General features: G+C 43.7%; 1 protein-coding gene across 1 annotated transcript; it reads right to left on the minus strand.

Moving 5' to 3' along the window:
• Positions 1–8,862: 8,862 nt before the first annotated feature.
• On the minus strand, positions 8,863–9,195 carry LOC130744193 (uncharacterized). The gene has a single exon (XM_057596384.1). It carries the CDS (start codon positions 9,193–9,195, stop codon positions 8,863–8,865), a length of 333 nt encoding a protein of 110 aa, XP_057452367.1.
• Between the last annotated feature and the right edge of the window lie 8,140 nt (positions 9,196–17,335).

Below are 17,335 nucleotides of genomic sequence, written 5' to 3' on the forward strand. Positions count from 1 at the left end.
CGAAAGACGAAGATAAGTAGCGGGCCGCCCGCCTCGCCCGCTTAACTATCCTTCGCTCATTTAATTATTCATTTATTCCTTCATTTATCTGTTTGTGTCGTGACGATTTACTAACTTGGTTATTTGTTTGCTCGTATGATGCATAATGATGCACGTCAAAACAATTCAGGAAACAAAACTTTTATTCAAATATTTGACTTTATACATTCAAAAGGGAGGGTCCCCTCTCATTTTCCTACATTCTTTGCGTTGCTCTGTCCTCTCATGCTCTAAACGGTATTGCCTGTACTCTAGGTTGCACAGTCTTTGGCTCAGCTCCAGCTTCTCAGGGCCTTCTTTCGCCGTCTCCAGAGCTGTTTTCACTGCTCCTATCTCCTCCAGCAGATCCAGCTCCCGCCGGAAGAGCTCTTGAATCTTCTCCACGAAGCAAAGGAAATTTCTGAGGATAGCGTCCATCTCTGGCCTCAAATCCATTCCCAGCAGCTTGTTGGTCAGGTCGTAAACGTTGGGATCCTCCGGATGCCTAACGTTGATGAAAAGATCTTCATCAAAAGCTTTCTTTCTAAGCTCTTCCAAACAGGCAATGTAGGATACTATTTCCTTGAAGTTTTAGAAAACAGATGAGATGTGAAGATTGTTGCGTTTCGGTTCTTATTTATAAGCCCGATTCAGTCTCCGAAGTTATTGCTGGAGTAGTTTCTCGAGGAGTTTTTCTTAGAAAAGGAGCGACTTGCAATAAAGGCTTGAGCGTTCGTGGCCGGTGGTCAACAGTAAACCGTTGGAACATGGAAAAGAAGCACTTGGGCGGACGTTTGAAATTCCCTAAGAGGAACGTCCCGCATAGTTTATCTCCCGGTGGGAGGCGTACAATTAAGACTCATAGCAAAAGCGGTAAAAACTTGGGGTTCTCATTAAAAAAAAAAAAGAGGGGAGAGACCCTTGGTACAAAGATAACAAAGATAATCTAAGGACTCCTAACATTTTGGGTTGGCTCTACGTGTTCTTCCGTCCGGAAACGCTCGACGACGAAGCCTGGAGGATCGTCGGGCCCGACCAATCCTGTGGGTGTAACCCTCTTAAATGCCCCCATCTGGCTGAGATCAATCAGAGGATGGAGATGTTCGACTTGGGCTTTGGCGAGGAAGAAGCCTTGGCCGTGTGAGACCCAAGTTTTCAAGTTTGGAATAAACCGAATAAAATTCCTTTTCACGATTAATTTGAGGTAACGTGAAGGAAAACCTGAACAAGTGTCTATTGAATGGAATAAATTTGTGAAGGAGAAAGTTCAGGAAAAAGATAAGGATGGTATCCAAGTCGATAAAAGTTATAGCACGATTAGTATTCGCTTAAACCTAGGTCAAAAACGCTAGTAAATAGCTAATTTACGTTTTAGGTCACGATGGGACTTAATTCCAAAAGTCTTTAGAGGAATGTTAGAATTTCTCTTATTCCTTTCCATGACAAGCGTTTCGATACGAAACCCTAGAATATATGAAGGCCAAATTCCAATGCTCGGAAGTTTGCCGAAACCGAAACCCTGATAGTTTAGAAACCCTAAAATCAACGGACGATGAAGACTTTTTCTATTCGGAGCTTCAAATAAAGATTTCATCCGCGTACGCCCACTCTAATCGACGTTCCAAATCTTTCTTCAGAAGGAAGTTTCTGCATCCGAGGTCAAAACCATAAAGTGCATTTTATGCCGGTACACATTAAAAACAAGCCTCGAAAACCAAAAATCATACTGATATTTCTTTGGAGAATTAGAAGATTCAGCGGGCAGAATATCGTGTCTAAAATACGTTGGAATCAGTAGGAAAAATCAGAATCACGAAATTTTCATTTTTCCGCGTTTTCCATTTCCTATATATAGCTTGAAATGAAAAAAAAAACACAAAAAAATCACAAACACACACACACGGCCGTGGGCTTCCAAGGGGGAAGGAGGAAAAGTGATTTTTCCAATTCTTGACCGATCGTCGTTCCGTTCGTTGCTACGCGTAGACATCGAGGTACTGATGCTATTCCTTACTTCTGATCGTCAATTCTGTCGCTTTTCTCTATGTCTTTCTGTGCTCAAAGTTTTGAGCTTTTTGTAAAACTGTCCAAATAAGCTGATTTTGGTGTCTAAACTTATTGCCTACGTGTTTTAGAGCGTGAATATCCGGTTGTTTTCTGCTGAATGTCGCCGAAATGCCGCCGGGATCAATTTATGTTGGAAAAACCCATTTCTGGGTAAAGTTCCGTTCTTTAAGCTGAAAATTCACGACTGAGCTTAGCTTTAGAAGGATTAGTTGTTATAATGTCGTTAGGATCGACCCCGTCTAATTTGTTTTTCGAAATTCTGATTTTGATCTTCCGAGCTAAAAATATTGACCAAAATACCCCTGCGACAGTTTTCGACCCGATAATTTTTCTGAGAGTTTCCCTGGCCTAGATATCGTCTAAGAATACCTAGGAATTGATTTAGATCGAAGAAAAAGTTCGAAAACCCTATTTTCCATAGTGGCCGAAACCTATTTGCTTGGGTACCGTGTCCAAAAATAATTTTTGGGTCTCTACGACCTGAGCCATTGCGTAGCTCTTTCAATTGTCGAAATTTTGGCTCCGGTTTCGTGTTATTCTGAGTTCTGTAGCTCGAGTTATGCACGTTTTAGCGAATAAAGTGTTTTTGTACAAAACTTGAATCGAGTCAAAACTCATCCATTCGGGGAAAGCCCTTCCATTCATGCCTAAATGTTGTACTCTGAAGCTTCTTGAGCTTTGTCGAACATTAGTTAGGATTGTTTCGACTGTATCGACTTGGTTTGATTCATTATTGCTTTGTTGCTCAAAGGTTCGATTGTGGAAACTTTGGGATTGACTGAACAAGCTTGTGAGCGAGACCTACACCGCGAGACTGGAACAACTCGAGGTGAGGGCAACTTACTTACTAGCTATTTGTATTTTAGGCGTCGATGAATTCGACTTGATTTATTGTTATGCACTTGATTGTGTTTGACTGGGAAAAATGTTTTCTGAGGCTACGGCTGACAATTGATAATCATTTATCGAGTGGGTACGGGTGCGGGTATGGGTACTATAGTACCCACCCCTGAGATTGATTCACATGCTATGTGCTAAATGGTTAATCTAGGACGTGTTGATATATGTGCCATGACTGTTGGATTGTGTTACTTTGATTATGAAATTACACATATATCTGTTGTACGTCAGAGAGGATAACGGGCAGTTATGCCCAATTTATCATGAGATTTTGGAAAAGTTTGATGGGACGAATCGAGGTTCGGACCCTTATTATTTTAGTGGATCGAGATCTTCTCTGGGAGTTACTTGGGATGATGGGCTTTTAAACTCATAAGATTAGAGATAAAACTAAATGAAAACTATTTTACAAGGAAAATTCATAATACATTAAACAACATCTGAACCCTTTAAATAATGATAACAATGTCAGATGAAAGCTTAGGGCTTGGATGTTAGTTTTGGAAAATGAGAAGTGTCGCTGAATCCAAGTTTTGGGGAAACCAATAAGTTTCCAAGTACATTGGTACTCCTTCGCTCTTTGAGCAGTTTATTTAGCCAACCAAAGGATGAGCCGGGAATCTTCACTGAGGCGTGAGACTTTGTGAAAGCATGGGACTTCACTGAGGCGTGAGACTTCGTGAAAGGCTGCAAATTCACTGAAGCGTGAGACTTCGTGAAAGCAAAAACTTCACTAAGGCGGGAGACCTTGTGGAGACGGGAACCTTCGCTGAAGCGGGAGACTTTGCGGAGGCGTGCAGACTCACTGAAGCGTAAGACTTCGTGAATGCGCGAAAATTCACTGAAGCGTGAGACTTCGTGTATGCGTGAAAATTCACTAAAGCGTGAGACTTCGTGAAAGCGTAAGACTCCATTGAAGCGTGAGACTTCATGGAAGCGTGAGATTTCATCGTCGTTTACCATAGGGCAAACGACAGGGAACATTTGTTTAGTTAGACACTTGTGCGTTGGGAGGGCGATACATTTTTTGAATAACCTTATCACCTAACTTCATATGTTGAGATTTTGATGATTTGATATTGGTGAACTTTGTCATGTTATTTGTTGAATTGTTGAGATATTGAATATTGTGTTGTTACTAGAGATCTGATAACATGTTATGTATATACCTTAGAGTAGACGATACAGAACTTATATGTATATATACAACCTATATATATATATACCCCTTAATTCATCACATGTTGCTTGTATTATCTATTATATCCTGTGAGTTGACCCTCGCACCTTGGATTTGTTTGTATGTTTATGTTTGGGCGGTCGGCCTGCTGCCAGGCGTCCGTCAGCCGGTTCGTGATGATTCGTTGTGCGGGAAAGACCCGGAGCGAAATGACTATTACTGAAGCCTTCGACGAGGACCCGGACTTCATGCCTGATCGAGGAAGGGTCGATGATAGTAGTGTGGGTTATGGGTGGTTAGAGTCTTTTGAGCTGGTTGTTGCTGTCATAGCTCTGATTCGTCATTTGTACTTTTGGGACCGGGTAGTTTCCGACAGGTTGCTTTCGGTGTGGTTCTCCTTAGATGGGGATCGCATGGAGTAGTCGGACGTAGGAAGTCTTTTTGGAAGCCGTTTTGGGCTGACTTACTTTTCGGAGGACTGTATTTATAAAACTTATGACTCTATCTGTGAGTCGCACTTGTTTGCCGATGGGCAATACTTCTAGTTATCTGAGGTTACTTACCGTCACTTGAGGACACTCGTGACGATGTTTTTAGTTGCAGCGAGGGCTGTGCTTGTATTGTATATTGATCGCTGTTAATCGCGATTGGGTTGAGTCTTTATTTCGACAAGTCTTTTTATTTAAACAAATCAAAAAAAAATATACCTGCTTTTCCGCTTTATTTTATCCTTGAGTTACTAAAGTGACGCCACCGAAATCGGGGTGTTACAGGCCGCATTCAGAAACGGCAACAACAACAGCCTCTGACCTCCAATCTTTCTTCTAAGGCCTTCGCGTCAAGATGGGCTTGAGTCTTTGCTGAGGATAGAAGATCATCTTTCTTCGCCAGGTCAGATCGAAGGTTTTCAAGGTCGGCCTACGTCAAAGCTATTTGGTCTGCTTTCGCGCTCGATTCTAGCTGCGCCTCCTGCCGCAACTCTGCAAGGATTTTCTCCAATTCAGAAATCCTCCTATCTCGAAACTCTAAGCTAACTTCAGCACGAGCGGACTGCTCGTCTAGCTCTTTGGAAAAGGAATTTTCCTTGGCGATCAGTTGAGCGGCGAGCACTTCACGATCCTCAGCAAGTTGAGAATTGAGTGCGCGGAGGCGCGCCACTTCGGATCGTAATTCCTCAGCATCCTGGGCGGAGCGCCTATAATAGTGGAACGCGTGGAGCACTCCCGCCACAGCCCCTTCAGAGACATTATCCAAACCACGTTGCTTGACAACTTTGTCCATTCATGCCATTTGGGCTGATGTCAAAGTTAAAGAGTACGGGAATCCCCGACTCACGAACCCTGCGGAGGGGGTGGAAGTAGGAGCAGGTGGAGGAGGGGTATTGACGGAAGACGTCAGGTTCGGACCAAGCGGCGATGAGATAACTGTTGGACGGGAAAGTGAGCAGTTGACAAGACCGTGTTGGGCGGGAATCGTCCCTGAAGCTCGCTGGAATTCAACATTTTCGGGGAAGGGCGAGGATCCTCCTCGCCAAGGGGCTGTTTTCCACTCGCCTGGATTTTCAACAGAGACGCCTTGTCGCCTTTCAAATTTATTCGAGGGGGAAAGGAGACGTTATTTTTCTTCTCAAAGGCTGCCAGAAACTCCTCATCGGCACAGTGAGTTTGTCCTAAAAATAAAAAAAGGAAAAGGTAAACTGGTAGAAAATAGAAAGAATGAGAGGGGTAGAAGAGGAAGATTTACCAATCACGCGAGAGCAGTCTGAAACGACGAGTCGGGTCAGAAAGTCCATGACAGCCTTGTGCTCAGGAGTGAGGGAGTCCTCAGACGGGTCGATTATTTGGCGCGCGCCCTGAGTCCAGTAGAAAGGAAATCGAGCGGTGCCATCTCTGTCTGTGAAAACCTCAAGATATTCGTGGGACACCACAACCCTGAAGAATTTCCTGGCTAAATCGACGGTAATGCTAGGCCAGATAGGGTTGAAGCGCTGACGACTAGGCCTTGCTTCCAGGGAAACCCAGCTACGCTGCGGGGAGGCCTAGACAGATACGCGATAGAAATAAAAGAAGGTCGAAGGTTCAGGTTCCTGGTGAATCGCGTCGCAGAGAATTTCGAAACACCGGAGGAAGGCCCAACTGTTGGGATGAATTTGACTAGGAGCCACATTGATATTGTGAAGAACGGAGCATATAAAAGGGGAAAAAGAAAATTTAATCTTCAAATTTGTGAACATATACCCATACACGTAAAAGAAGTGAGGAGCACCCACGAAGTCATCCTTGGGTCGAAGCCAAGGGCGTTCAAGGGATGAGCAGGCACTGACATACAGAAGCTTGTCAAGAGGTTTCTCATGACAAAGTCCGTCGGATTCTGTGGAAATCTCACAAATGGAGATTCTTTTTCCAAACTTGATCGTTGGTTAGGCATTGTCCCGGCAGGCAAAGCCCTCGCGGCGGGAGCACTTAAAGATTTCCAAGTCCTCGTTCGAAAGGCAATGACGTCTTTTTCTTCATAAGGAACGCCTCCCGGAGGGGGCGGGCAAACAGGAGGAACGCACCGGAGAGGGGTGGCAGCGATGACGTTACGTTTGTAACTTTTGGTCTGGCGCTTTGGAGTTATTACAGAGGGTTTGCAAGGAATAAAGGTAATTTTGACACTGGACAAGTTCGCGTAAGGGTGAAGAAGCAAAGGTTCGTAATCGTGAAGGAACGAAAGGGGTTAGTAAGATAATGTTGTTATAAGCGGGGAGTGACGTGCAGAAGGGAACGTGTAGGAAGAAGTTGTGGACGGTTACTGAGGGATGTGGAGGAAAAGGAGAAGTTGTGCCCCATGACGTCAGGAAATGACATATTTGCAGTTGCAAAATTTTAGGGAGTGAGAAAGAAGCATTAAATGAAAAGCTGCAACGTTTGCTGCCGATTGGTTAAAATTCAAATTGTCTAAGTTGTGACGTGACTTGGAGGGACGTGTCAAAGGTAACGGTTGAGATTCTGTGGATTCACTGACCCTGGCGTCGCTTCAAGGCGCGACGTTTGGAAATGATGCAACACGTGACAAAACGTCGCGATTTGGGGCGTGAGCATAACTATGCTGAGTCGGGCGGACTAGTAGCCGTCGCCACAAGCTTGCCTGTGGACTGGGTTCGCCCGGAAGAAGAGGGCACAACTGAAGGTCCAAAGTTTCGATTGCAAAAGGCTTTATTTACCAGGCCATGTTGGCCATCGTTTTTCAGTTATAGATTTTAAGTTTTAAAGTTTTAGTCGGCATCCTTGGGACTTTCGCCTTGTTTCTTACTTAAAGACACGCTTAGCTCTCATGCTTCAAGCTTAGTGTCTTGTGGACTTGTGGACTGGGCGAGACCCCAGGGTCCCTCGCCCAGGAGACCTGGCCTTGGGCGGGGGACGCGCCATGACCTTGGGCCTCCCTTCCCGAGGCCCAACTGGCCCATTTGGATAGGTTAGAGGAGCCAAAGCCCAACTCCACCTCTATAAATAGGAGGGGAATACCAATTGTAAAGGACTCTTAGCTCATTGGAGGAATAATAACATTGAAATTCAGTTACATTTTCTCTCTCTAAGCGGTTAGAGTTTCTCTCTCTAAGCATTCACATCACATTCCTCACACTTTGGGTACTACCTTCCCTCTCTATGTTCTAGCACGGAACAAATCTTGTCTCATGAACATCTGCCCAAAAGCGGCCTCCATCCAAGCCGGTGAAGGGTCGGCATGAGGTGGAGTAACAACCTTATTCACAACTTCATTTACCTCTTCTTCTTCTCCCTCTTCTTCCGCTGGCTCCACATGATCCTCTTCTTCCTCATCCTCCTGAGGCATCCTAGACATACACTCTTGAAAGAGTTGGTTTACCCAATCCTTGCTCAGAATGGGGGAAACCAACAATCTCTGCTACACAACAAAAGCGGGTCTCCTAGCCTTCTCCCTGACATCATGGATCAAAGCACTAATCATGTGAGGAAAGATGGGACGCGGCTTCTCCTTACCCACATTGTAGTGTGAGTAAATCTTCTAAGAAATAATTCTTGCCACGTCCATTGGGTGGCCCCTAATAATGCAATAGATTGCAATTAGGACTACCGCTCTCACTTCTGATTTGTGAGATCTAGGAAACAATGAGTCCTGCAGAAATTCAGCCCACACCCGAGCTAGCCGTGTCATGTTTTTCCTTAGCAAGTAGGTGATGTGCCCTCTGTCATCCTTCTCCCAATGTTGTCCGGGCCTAACCACCACCACTTCCAGATCCTTCAAGAACTCGGAAGAACGATCTGAAAGCAAGTCATGGTATGTGGTCAAACTCCTCCATGGAAAAATGGCATTCTCCTCACGCTCAGTAAGGAGACCAAGGAAGCTTCGAATCCTCTCCGCTCCATAGTCAATAACATCACCTCTGAACCAGGACAAGTAGGTAGGGGGATCCGGTTTGTCATCTTGATCAGCTTGATGAGAGTCGGAGGGAGCTCATCATCTTTTCTTTCCACCTTGGGGGTCTCTTCTTGAGCCTTTGGAACACTTTTGATTACATCACAGACAAAGTCATCAACATGGTTAGTTTCTATCATAGGATTGAAAACTGAAAATCGTACATTTTCCTTACCAACACGAAGAATGATATGACCCTTGTCGACATCAATCTTAGCCCTACCAGTAGCTAAGAAAGGTCGGCCAAGTATGAGCGGAATCTACTCATCTTCTTCCATGTCAAGCACAACAAAATCCACGGGGAACACATACTTGTCCACCCTCACCATTAAATCTTCCACAATCCCGTACGGTGTCTTAAGGGATCGATCCGCCATTTGTAAAGAAAGCTTTGTTGGTGTCACCTCCCCTAGATTCAATCTTTTAAACATGGTAAGCGGCATCAAGTAGATGCTCGCCCCCAAATCACAAAGTGCTTCTACTTCTGCCATCCCTTCAACCTCCACCGGAATAGTGAAACTTCCGGGGTCTCTTCTTTTCATTGGCATCTTCCGCTGCAAGATGGCACTACACTCTTCCGTCAACACTACCATCTCTTCAACCCCCTTCAAACTCCTCCTCTTAGACAAGATATCCTTCATGAACCTAGCATATATGGGCATTTGCTCCAAAGCGTTGGCAAAAGGAATATTAATGTGGAGTTTCTTGAAAACTTCCACAAACTTTGAGAACTTCTTGTCTATGTTTTTCTTAGTCAAGGCCTTAGGAAAAGGAACCTTGCTAAACTTCGGAGTAAGGTCTATAACCTCTTTAGTCTTGATGGGTACCACAATCTGTAACACCCCGATTTCCAGGTGTCACTTTAGTAACAACAAAATAAACTTTACGCGAAAAACCGGTATTATTTATTTTTCGTTTGATTCCTTAAAATTAAAGTGATAGAAAATAAAGACATAACCCAGCAACTAAACTAACCGATGTACAACCATATATACATGTACAACCTCAGCTGCACGTCAACGTCACGCGCACTCGCAGTGACATCAAAGTAGTGTTCCCGTAGGCAAATATGTACAGAACCAGTAGTGTCAGTAAAAATATCATAAGTACAGTCATCCAAGAGAAAGTCGGCTCCCAAAATGGCCTAAAGAAAAGACCCCTATAGTCCGACAGACTCTCTGTGATTCCCCATCAAGAGAACCACCGTGATCATCTCGGTGTCCAAGTCCACGACCTCCCTCCTAACTGTCCTGCGCACCGTCCTAGTCAAGCTCGTCTCAACATCCACCTCTCCAGTAAGAACGTCCTCCTTCACCACCTGAACCAGGGGATCCACACGGTAGCCGCGCGGTGGAATAAAAGGAACACGACGTGAGGCAGATGGAACAACAGACTCCCTCTTCGGCTCCACGAGCCTCGAGGATGACGCCACGTCGGTAGGATCGATAGCAGTAGCAAGAGGTGGCGCAACAGGTGCAGCAACATCAACCTCGATCTCGGATGGGTCCTCGTCATCGGAAGAAGATGAAGTCGGAGGTGGTGCAGGTGGTCCTCGACCAGTACCTGGTCCACAACGAACTGAAGGCGGCAAGTCAAAGCTCAGCTCCATGCGTCGTAGCACTCCCCTCGTCAAACGTCCACGCTCATCTGTCCGGTCCCCCATGACCCTTCCCCGGTACGTCGCTCGATGACCCACAACATCGATCACCCAAGCGGTGGGGGCATGGCGGTCCACCAACTCATACCTGATCCCCCCCCCCGAGGGAGAGACCATCGAAAACCAGTCCGCCATCGACATCTGGCAGCAGGCCGACTGCCCAAACACAAACATGAAACCAAAGCCAAGGCGCTAGGGTCAACTCACGGAAATAAGTAATTATACACTCAACATGTGATTGGGGTATAGATATATATGTTGATATATATATATATATATATATATATATATATATAAATAACCTAGCATGTTATTGGCTCTAACAATGCTTCAATAATTCAAACAACATACAATTCCCGTCAGAATGAATGCATGCGTGAAATGCAATTCAATATGATCCGGATAGTTGTTTGGGATGGGCACCACGAGACCGCACGGCACAGGCCTAGTGTCGCCAACTCTGCTCGGATGTCGCTTACAAACCCATGCATAGTCGGATCAGCCCCAACCACCCTAGGTCCTGCCACTCTGCCCGCTATGCCGAAGATACACCCAGGTGTTCTTCGATGAAGGCAATTCCCCAACCTTCGTGAAGCATTCCCATTCTTCACCGAGGCCCAATCTTTCGATCGTACAAACCTCGAATGATGCAAGATGCAATATGGTTAGTCAAACATCGAATCGTCCTCCCAACGCAAGTGTTTAGCTCAAAACCCAATCTCGAAACCCAAGAGTTTAGTGTCGGTCAATACAACACAACTCCAACAACAAGAGTACTAAAGTACTCGGTGACTTTCAATCATCACCGTGGCTCACCCCCTGGTGTCCAGCAATTCTCCAGAACCCACAACAAAAGTCGACCTTTCCCCGTCTTTCGCAATTATTTTCCCCTTTAGTTTTCCTATGTTTTATTCGTTAATAAAAATGTTTCGAATTGAATTAGTCAAGTTATGAGTTTAGTCCTTGAATACTAAATTCTCTAAAGTCTCTAGTTTTCGAAATTTTATTCATTCTAAGTTTTCCAAAAACCCACCAAATGTAAATCCCGGGGAAAGTCTAAGTATACAAACATATGGCTAAGTCTCAAACCTCCTGTTTGGACTTGCCTAGGGTCGTTTCTCCAACCCGAAATATCAAAGATAACCAGTTCAATGATTCCCCACTCCGAAGTCGCGTCAAAACGCACAATTCAATAACATCTCAATATCATAAGTTATGAAAAACATCATAACATTAATTCATCATCATAATCAATATCACAGTAAAGCATAAGTCGAATTTATCGACGCATATCATGCAGTCTTAGCTAATAGGTAAGTTTCCCTAACCTCGAGTTGCTCCAGCCTCGTGGTCTAGGTTTTTTTCACACAATTGCTCTAAGAAACCCAAAGTTCCTTCAACTGAACCTCGGAGAAAACAAAGCAGAAATCCAAACAAAATCGATTAGCTCGATCACAATACAACTCATTAACGATAGACAAAGCATCAAAGCTTCAGAATACAACAATCGAGTACGAAAGGACAAGTTTTCGAAAACGAAAAACTCCCCCCCCACACAAACATGCTCTCGGCCACAAGAGGAAAAAGGCTTCGGGTCTTTTTCTTCGATCTAATTTAATTAGAAGGTAGTTTTAGGGTAAAACTAGGGTAAAGAAACTGTCGGAAAAATTTTCGGACGATCGGATAGAAATAAGACTATTCAGGGGCGTTTTAGTCCAAAATAAAAGCTCAAAAACCTCAAAGTTAAAACTTCGGAAAACAAATTTGATAGCGATGTTCCTAACGACATTTGCAGCAACTAATCCTAAAGGCACGAAGTCGGATTGCGACTTTTCGACATTAAAGTTTCGATATGTGCACAAAAAGGGTTTTGAATCAGTTTTTCAGATCCTTGACAACTCGATCAAAATCGGCGAACAACGGCGAGTGTTCTAGGCTCTTGGGCAAGTACAGAAGATATCCCAAGCGAAAAATCAAGAAAAACGGATAGTTTTACGAAAAGCTCGAAACTTTGAGCACAGAAAGAGATATAGAAACGCAGTAGAAACAATGATCAGAGGTAAGAATCAAGCTAGTTACCTCGATACCTTGAAGTAGGGATAAACAGCTCGAAGATCGGTCGAGTTTCGGCGAAAATATCCTTCCTCCTTTCTCTCCTCAAACTCGCGGCTTCAATGGGAAGAAATGGGAGATATTTTGATTTTTCAACTATTTATAGGAAGGTGAAATCGCGGGAAAATGAAAATTTCGCGATTCCGATTTTTGCAGCACGTTCATCGGTGAATTCTAAGCGAGATTCTGGCGACAGAATTCCAGAACTCAAAACCAATCTCTATAATTAGGGAAAAACGATCTCTAAAACCCCAAAAGCGGTGTAAGTTAATCTGTCCCGAAAAACTACTTTTTGCTGTGAAGGTCAGACGACAAAACTTCGTTCTGAAGAAAGATTGGAAACATCGAAACAAATTTGGCAATGCGGGTGGAAACTTTGTTAAAAGCTCCGAATAGAAAAAGTCTTCATTCAGTGATTGAATTTAGGGTTTTGAAGCAAAGAAATTAGCGTCGTCGGACTTCCGAGAAGTGAATACTATCGTGCGTACAGTCCAGTGTTCCGAAATGAAACACTGGTCGAAGGAAAAATAAAGAGAACTTCTTATTTTTCCAAGGATTTGAAATCTCACTTAAACGTTGCTTTAAGAGCGAAATTAGCTTATTCTGGACACTCTCGCCATAAGGCAGGTGTGCAGACGACTCGTACTAACTCCTAGAACAACTATGAAACATTCCTCAAGAAATTCCTAAACTTTCTTCTTCATTAATCTTTCTCAAACGGCGAACTCCTGTCACGCTTACACTGATTCTACGCGTGAGTCGGAAATTAAACTTGTTATGTAAATCCAGGTCTTACAATACTCCCCTCCAAAAAGAAAGTTTCTTCCTCGAAACTCAGAGTTATGCGAAAAGTCCGGGATACAGTTCCTTGATTTTGTCTTCCAATTCCCATGTAGCGTCTCCCGTATCGTTGTTCCATATCACTTTTACTATTGCAACTGCTTCCCTCTCAGCTGTTTCACTCTTCTATCCCCAATATGAATCGGTGGTGCCTCAAAAGTCAAATCATCCTTCAGTTCAACGTTGTTTGGCTCAATTACATGTGTCGGGTCTGGAACGTACTTCCTCAACTGTGACACGTGAAAAACATCATGAATGTTGGAAAGAAACGGTGGTAGCGCAATCTGATACGCAACTGGTCCAACACGTCGAGTGATTTGGTAAGGTCCAATAAACTTGGGCGTGAGCTTCCTTGACTTAATAGCTCGTCAAACTCCCGTAGTCTGAGTAACTCGTAGAAACACATGGTCGCCCTCTTCAAACTCTAGGGTTCTGCATCGCTGATCAACATAACTCTTCTGTCTGCTCTGTGAAGCTCTCATCTTTTCTCTGATCTGCTTAACCTTCTCAGTCGTCTGTTGTAGCAATTCTGGCCCAATCAACAAACTCTCCCCATCTTGATACCAACACAACGGCGTTCTACACTTTCGACCATACAAAGCTTCAACGGTGCCATCCCAATGCTCGCATGAAAACTATTGTTGTATGTAAATTCGATCAATGGCAGAAGATCATCCCAGCTTCCTCTGTTGTCTAAGACACAAGCACGTTGTAGATCCTCTAACGACTGAATAGTTCTCTCTGTTTGCCCATCAGTTTGTGGATGACACGCCGAACTCAAACTCAACTTGGTTCCTAACGCATCATGAAGAGCTCCCCAAAAGTGCGAAGTAAACTTTGGATCCCGATCAGGCACAATACTCGTCGGAACTCCGTGTAGTCGCACAATCTCCGACACATAAATCTCAGCTAACTTTTCCACGTTGTAGGTAGTTCTCGCTGGTAGAAAATGCGCTGACTTGGTCAAACGATCCACAATTACCTAAATCGAATCGTGTCTCTTCTGTGTTCTTGGCAAAGCTACCACGAAATCCATGGATATGCTATCCCATTTCCATTTTCATTCTGGCACGTCTAAACTCTGTAACATACCAGCAGGTCTCTGATGCTCTACCTTAGCCTTCTGACAAGTCAAACATGCAGCTACATACTCATCCACTTGTTTCTTCATTCCCGGCCACCAAAAATTCAGTTTCAAGTCTTGATACATCTTTGTCATTCCAGGATGAATGCTCCATTTGCTCTTGTGGCCTTCATCCATGATTACCCTTCTCAATTCTGGATTGTTGGGTACACAAACTCTGTCTTTGCATCGTAGGATATTGTCAGTTCCTATCTTGAACTCCGGGTCTTTCCCTTGAATTACTAAGTTCCTCTTCTCTAGCAGAAACACATTTTGCAATTGTTGCTCTCCAATCTCTTCCATCAGTCCACTGGCGATTCTGATCATTCCGAACTTCAACATTCCCTCAGACGGTGTCACACCTAAACTCATATCTCGAAATTGTTCCAGCAACTCCAGCTCTTTAACCATCAGTGACGAGACATGCATCTTCCTACTCAAAGCATCAGCAACTACATTTGCCTTCCCAGGGTGATATTGCAGAGTAAACTCGTAGTCCTTGATAAACTCTATTGTTGGTAAATTCGCAAGTGTACGAATCCACCCGGTTTTAAATATCGAACCACATGGATTGTGAGTGACTAAATTCAGCTTAAGCCTTGAGTATGAAGGTTTGTATTATTGAATAAGAGATATGTTGAAGTAGTAATAAGGAAAAAGGAAAATAAAAAGACAATTCAGAAAATAACATGCTTTGGGTTCTTGTTCAACTAGTCAATTTAAGTACATCATTCTAAGCACATGTTCTCATGGATCTCTCCTTGATGATATAGCCTAGTTACTCACTTATTGATTCCTCACATAAGCAATTCTCTCATACTAAAAGCTAAGCCCAATTCCTTATGTACTTAGTCATTTATATGAGGTTTTAGATCATGCAAATTCAGGCCATCAAACCCCAACCCTTCCTCTATTCCTAGTAGCAAGCATAGAAGGGGTAATCCCAAATCGGTTCCCTAATCTATAACAAACTTCCGTTCTGATTATAGAATAGTATAAAGCAAGCATGCATACAAGCTTAGATTGAAATTCAGAAAATGGGATTCAAGGGAAGAAGAAGAACATGTGGGAAAGAACTTAAGATTATAACTCAAATATAAAAAGTCTTACAGAGAAATCCAAAGCAAAAGAAGAGAGATTAGCCAAGCAGAGCCAAGCTTGGCTAAGAACCTGAATTACAAGCTTGGAAGCCTTCTCTCACTCTCCTAGATGATCCTCTACCTCTGAATTTTACAAAGTATCCAACATTCCAAAAGAAAATGACTAAAATCCTATTTATAGGCAAAAATAAACGAGGCTGGGCTGTTCTGGGCGCTCAGGCGCCAATTCAGAGCGCCTGAGCGCCAATTGCATGCCCAAAACATGCTCTCTGGAGCTAATTGGCGCCTACCCAGCGCCTGCCAACGCCTAAGCGCTCCAGCTCGCTTGGAAAAGACTCTTTGGCTTCTGTAACTCCTCTTTCAATCCTCTTTAAGTCCTCCTTCAATTCCATGCTTCTTGGCCTTCTATTACCTTCAGTTTCTGCTCTCCAAACCTAACCAACAAGTCAAGGAAGAATCTAGAAGCTCCAAGAGCTCATTAGCACAAGAGGTCCTTCATAAAACAAAAGAAAATCATGCAAGTCCTAAACTTAACTTAAAATGCAAGAAAACTCCCTATAAAACTACAAAATTACCAAAACAAAACAAAGACTCAAGAAAAGATAAAAATGCATGAGAATGCATGAAACACTACATGAGACACAAGAAAAAGACTCAAAACCTACAAAGAAATGACCCTAAAAACACTACTAAATCCGGCTCATCATCCATCCATCTTCGTTGCCTCATGTTCAGCTCCTTCTGATCGAACAAGTATTTAAGACTCTTCTGATCGCTAAATATCGTGAAAGTACAACCATAGAGACAATGCCTCTAGATTTTACGCGAAAACACAATGGCAGCTAACTCCAAATCGTGAGTCGGATAGTTCTTCTCGTGAGTCTTCAACTGTCTCGAAGCATAAGCCACCACTTTCCGATGTTGCATCAGTACACATCCCAAGCCTTGGTGCGAAGCATCACAGTAGACCTCATAAGGTTCCTCCGGTTGTGGCAAAATAAGCACAGGTGACGTCGTCAAACGTTCCTTCAAAGTCTGAAAACTTGATTCACACGCCTCAGTCCATGCAAAAGGTTGATCCTTCCTCGTCAGTTGAGTCAGAGGTCCAACAATCTTGGCAAATCCCTCAATGAAGCGTCTATAATATCCGGCTAAACCCACAAAACTTCTGATCTCTGTCACTGTCTTCGGTTGTTCCCAAGCCAAAACAGTCTCTACTTTCGCTGGGTCCACAGCTATGCCTTCCTTTGAGATAACATGGCCTAAGAAATTGACTTCCTCCAGCCAGAATTCACAGTTGGAAGGGTTCGCATACAGCTTTTTCTCTCTCAACACTTGTAAAACTTGGCGCAAATGTACTTTATGTTCCTTCGCGTCCTTCGAATATATCAGTATGTCATCAATAAACACCACCACAAACCGATCTAAGAATTCATGAAAGATGCGGTTCATGTAATCCATGAAAACAGCAGGTGCATTTGTCACTCCAAACGGCATCACTAGGTACTCGTAGTGTCCGTAGCGTGTTCTGAAAGCAGTCTTCGGTATATCCTTAGTCTTCACTCTGATCTGATGATAGCCTGACTTCAAGTCTATCTTGGAAAATACGGCCGCCCCTTATAATTGATCCATCAAATCATCTATCCTCGGTAACGGGTATCTGTTCTTGACCGTCGCCTTGTTAAGTTGTCGATAGTCCACACATAATCTCGACTTTCCGTCTTTCTTCTTGACTAAAAGTACTGGCGCTCCCCACAGTGAAACACTTGGTCGGATGAATCTTTTTGCCGAAAGATCCTCCAACTGAGATTTCAACTCTACTAACTCTGCAGGTGCCATACGGTAAGGTCCAATCGAAATCGGTCCGGTTCCGGGTACAATGTCGATCACAAACTCTACAT

The sequence above is a fragment of the Lotus japonicus genome, chromosome 3 (genome assembly GCF_012489685.1).
Source record: "Lotus japonicus ecotype B-129 chromosome 3, LjGifu_v1.2".
Lineage (NCBI taxonomy): Eukaryota > Viridiplantae > Streptophyta > Magnoliopsida > Fabales > Fabaceae > Lotus > Lotus japonicus.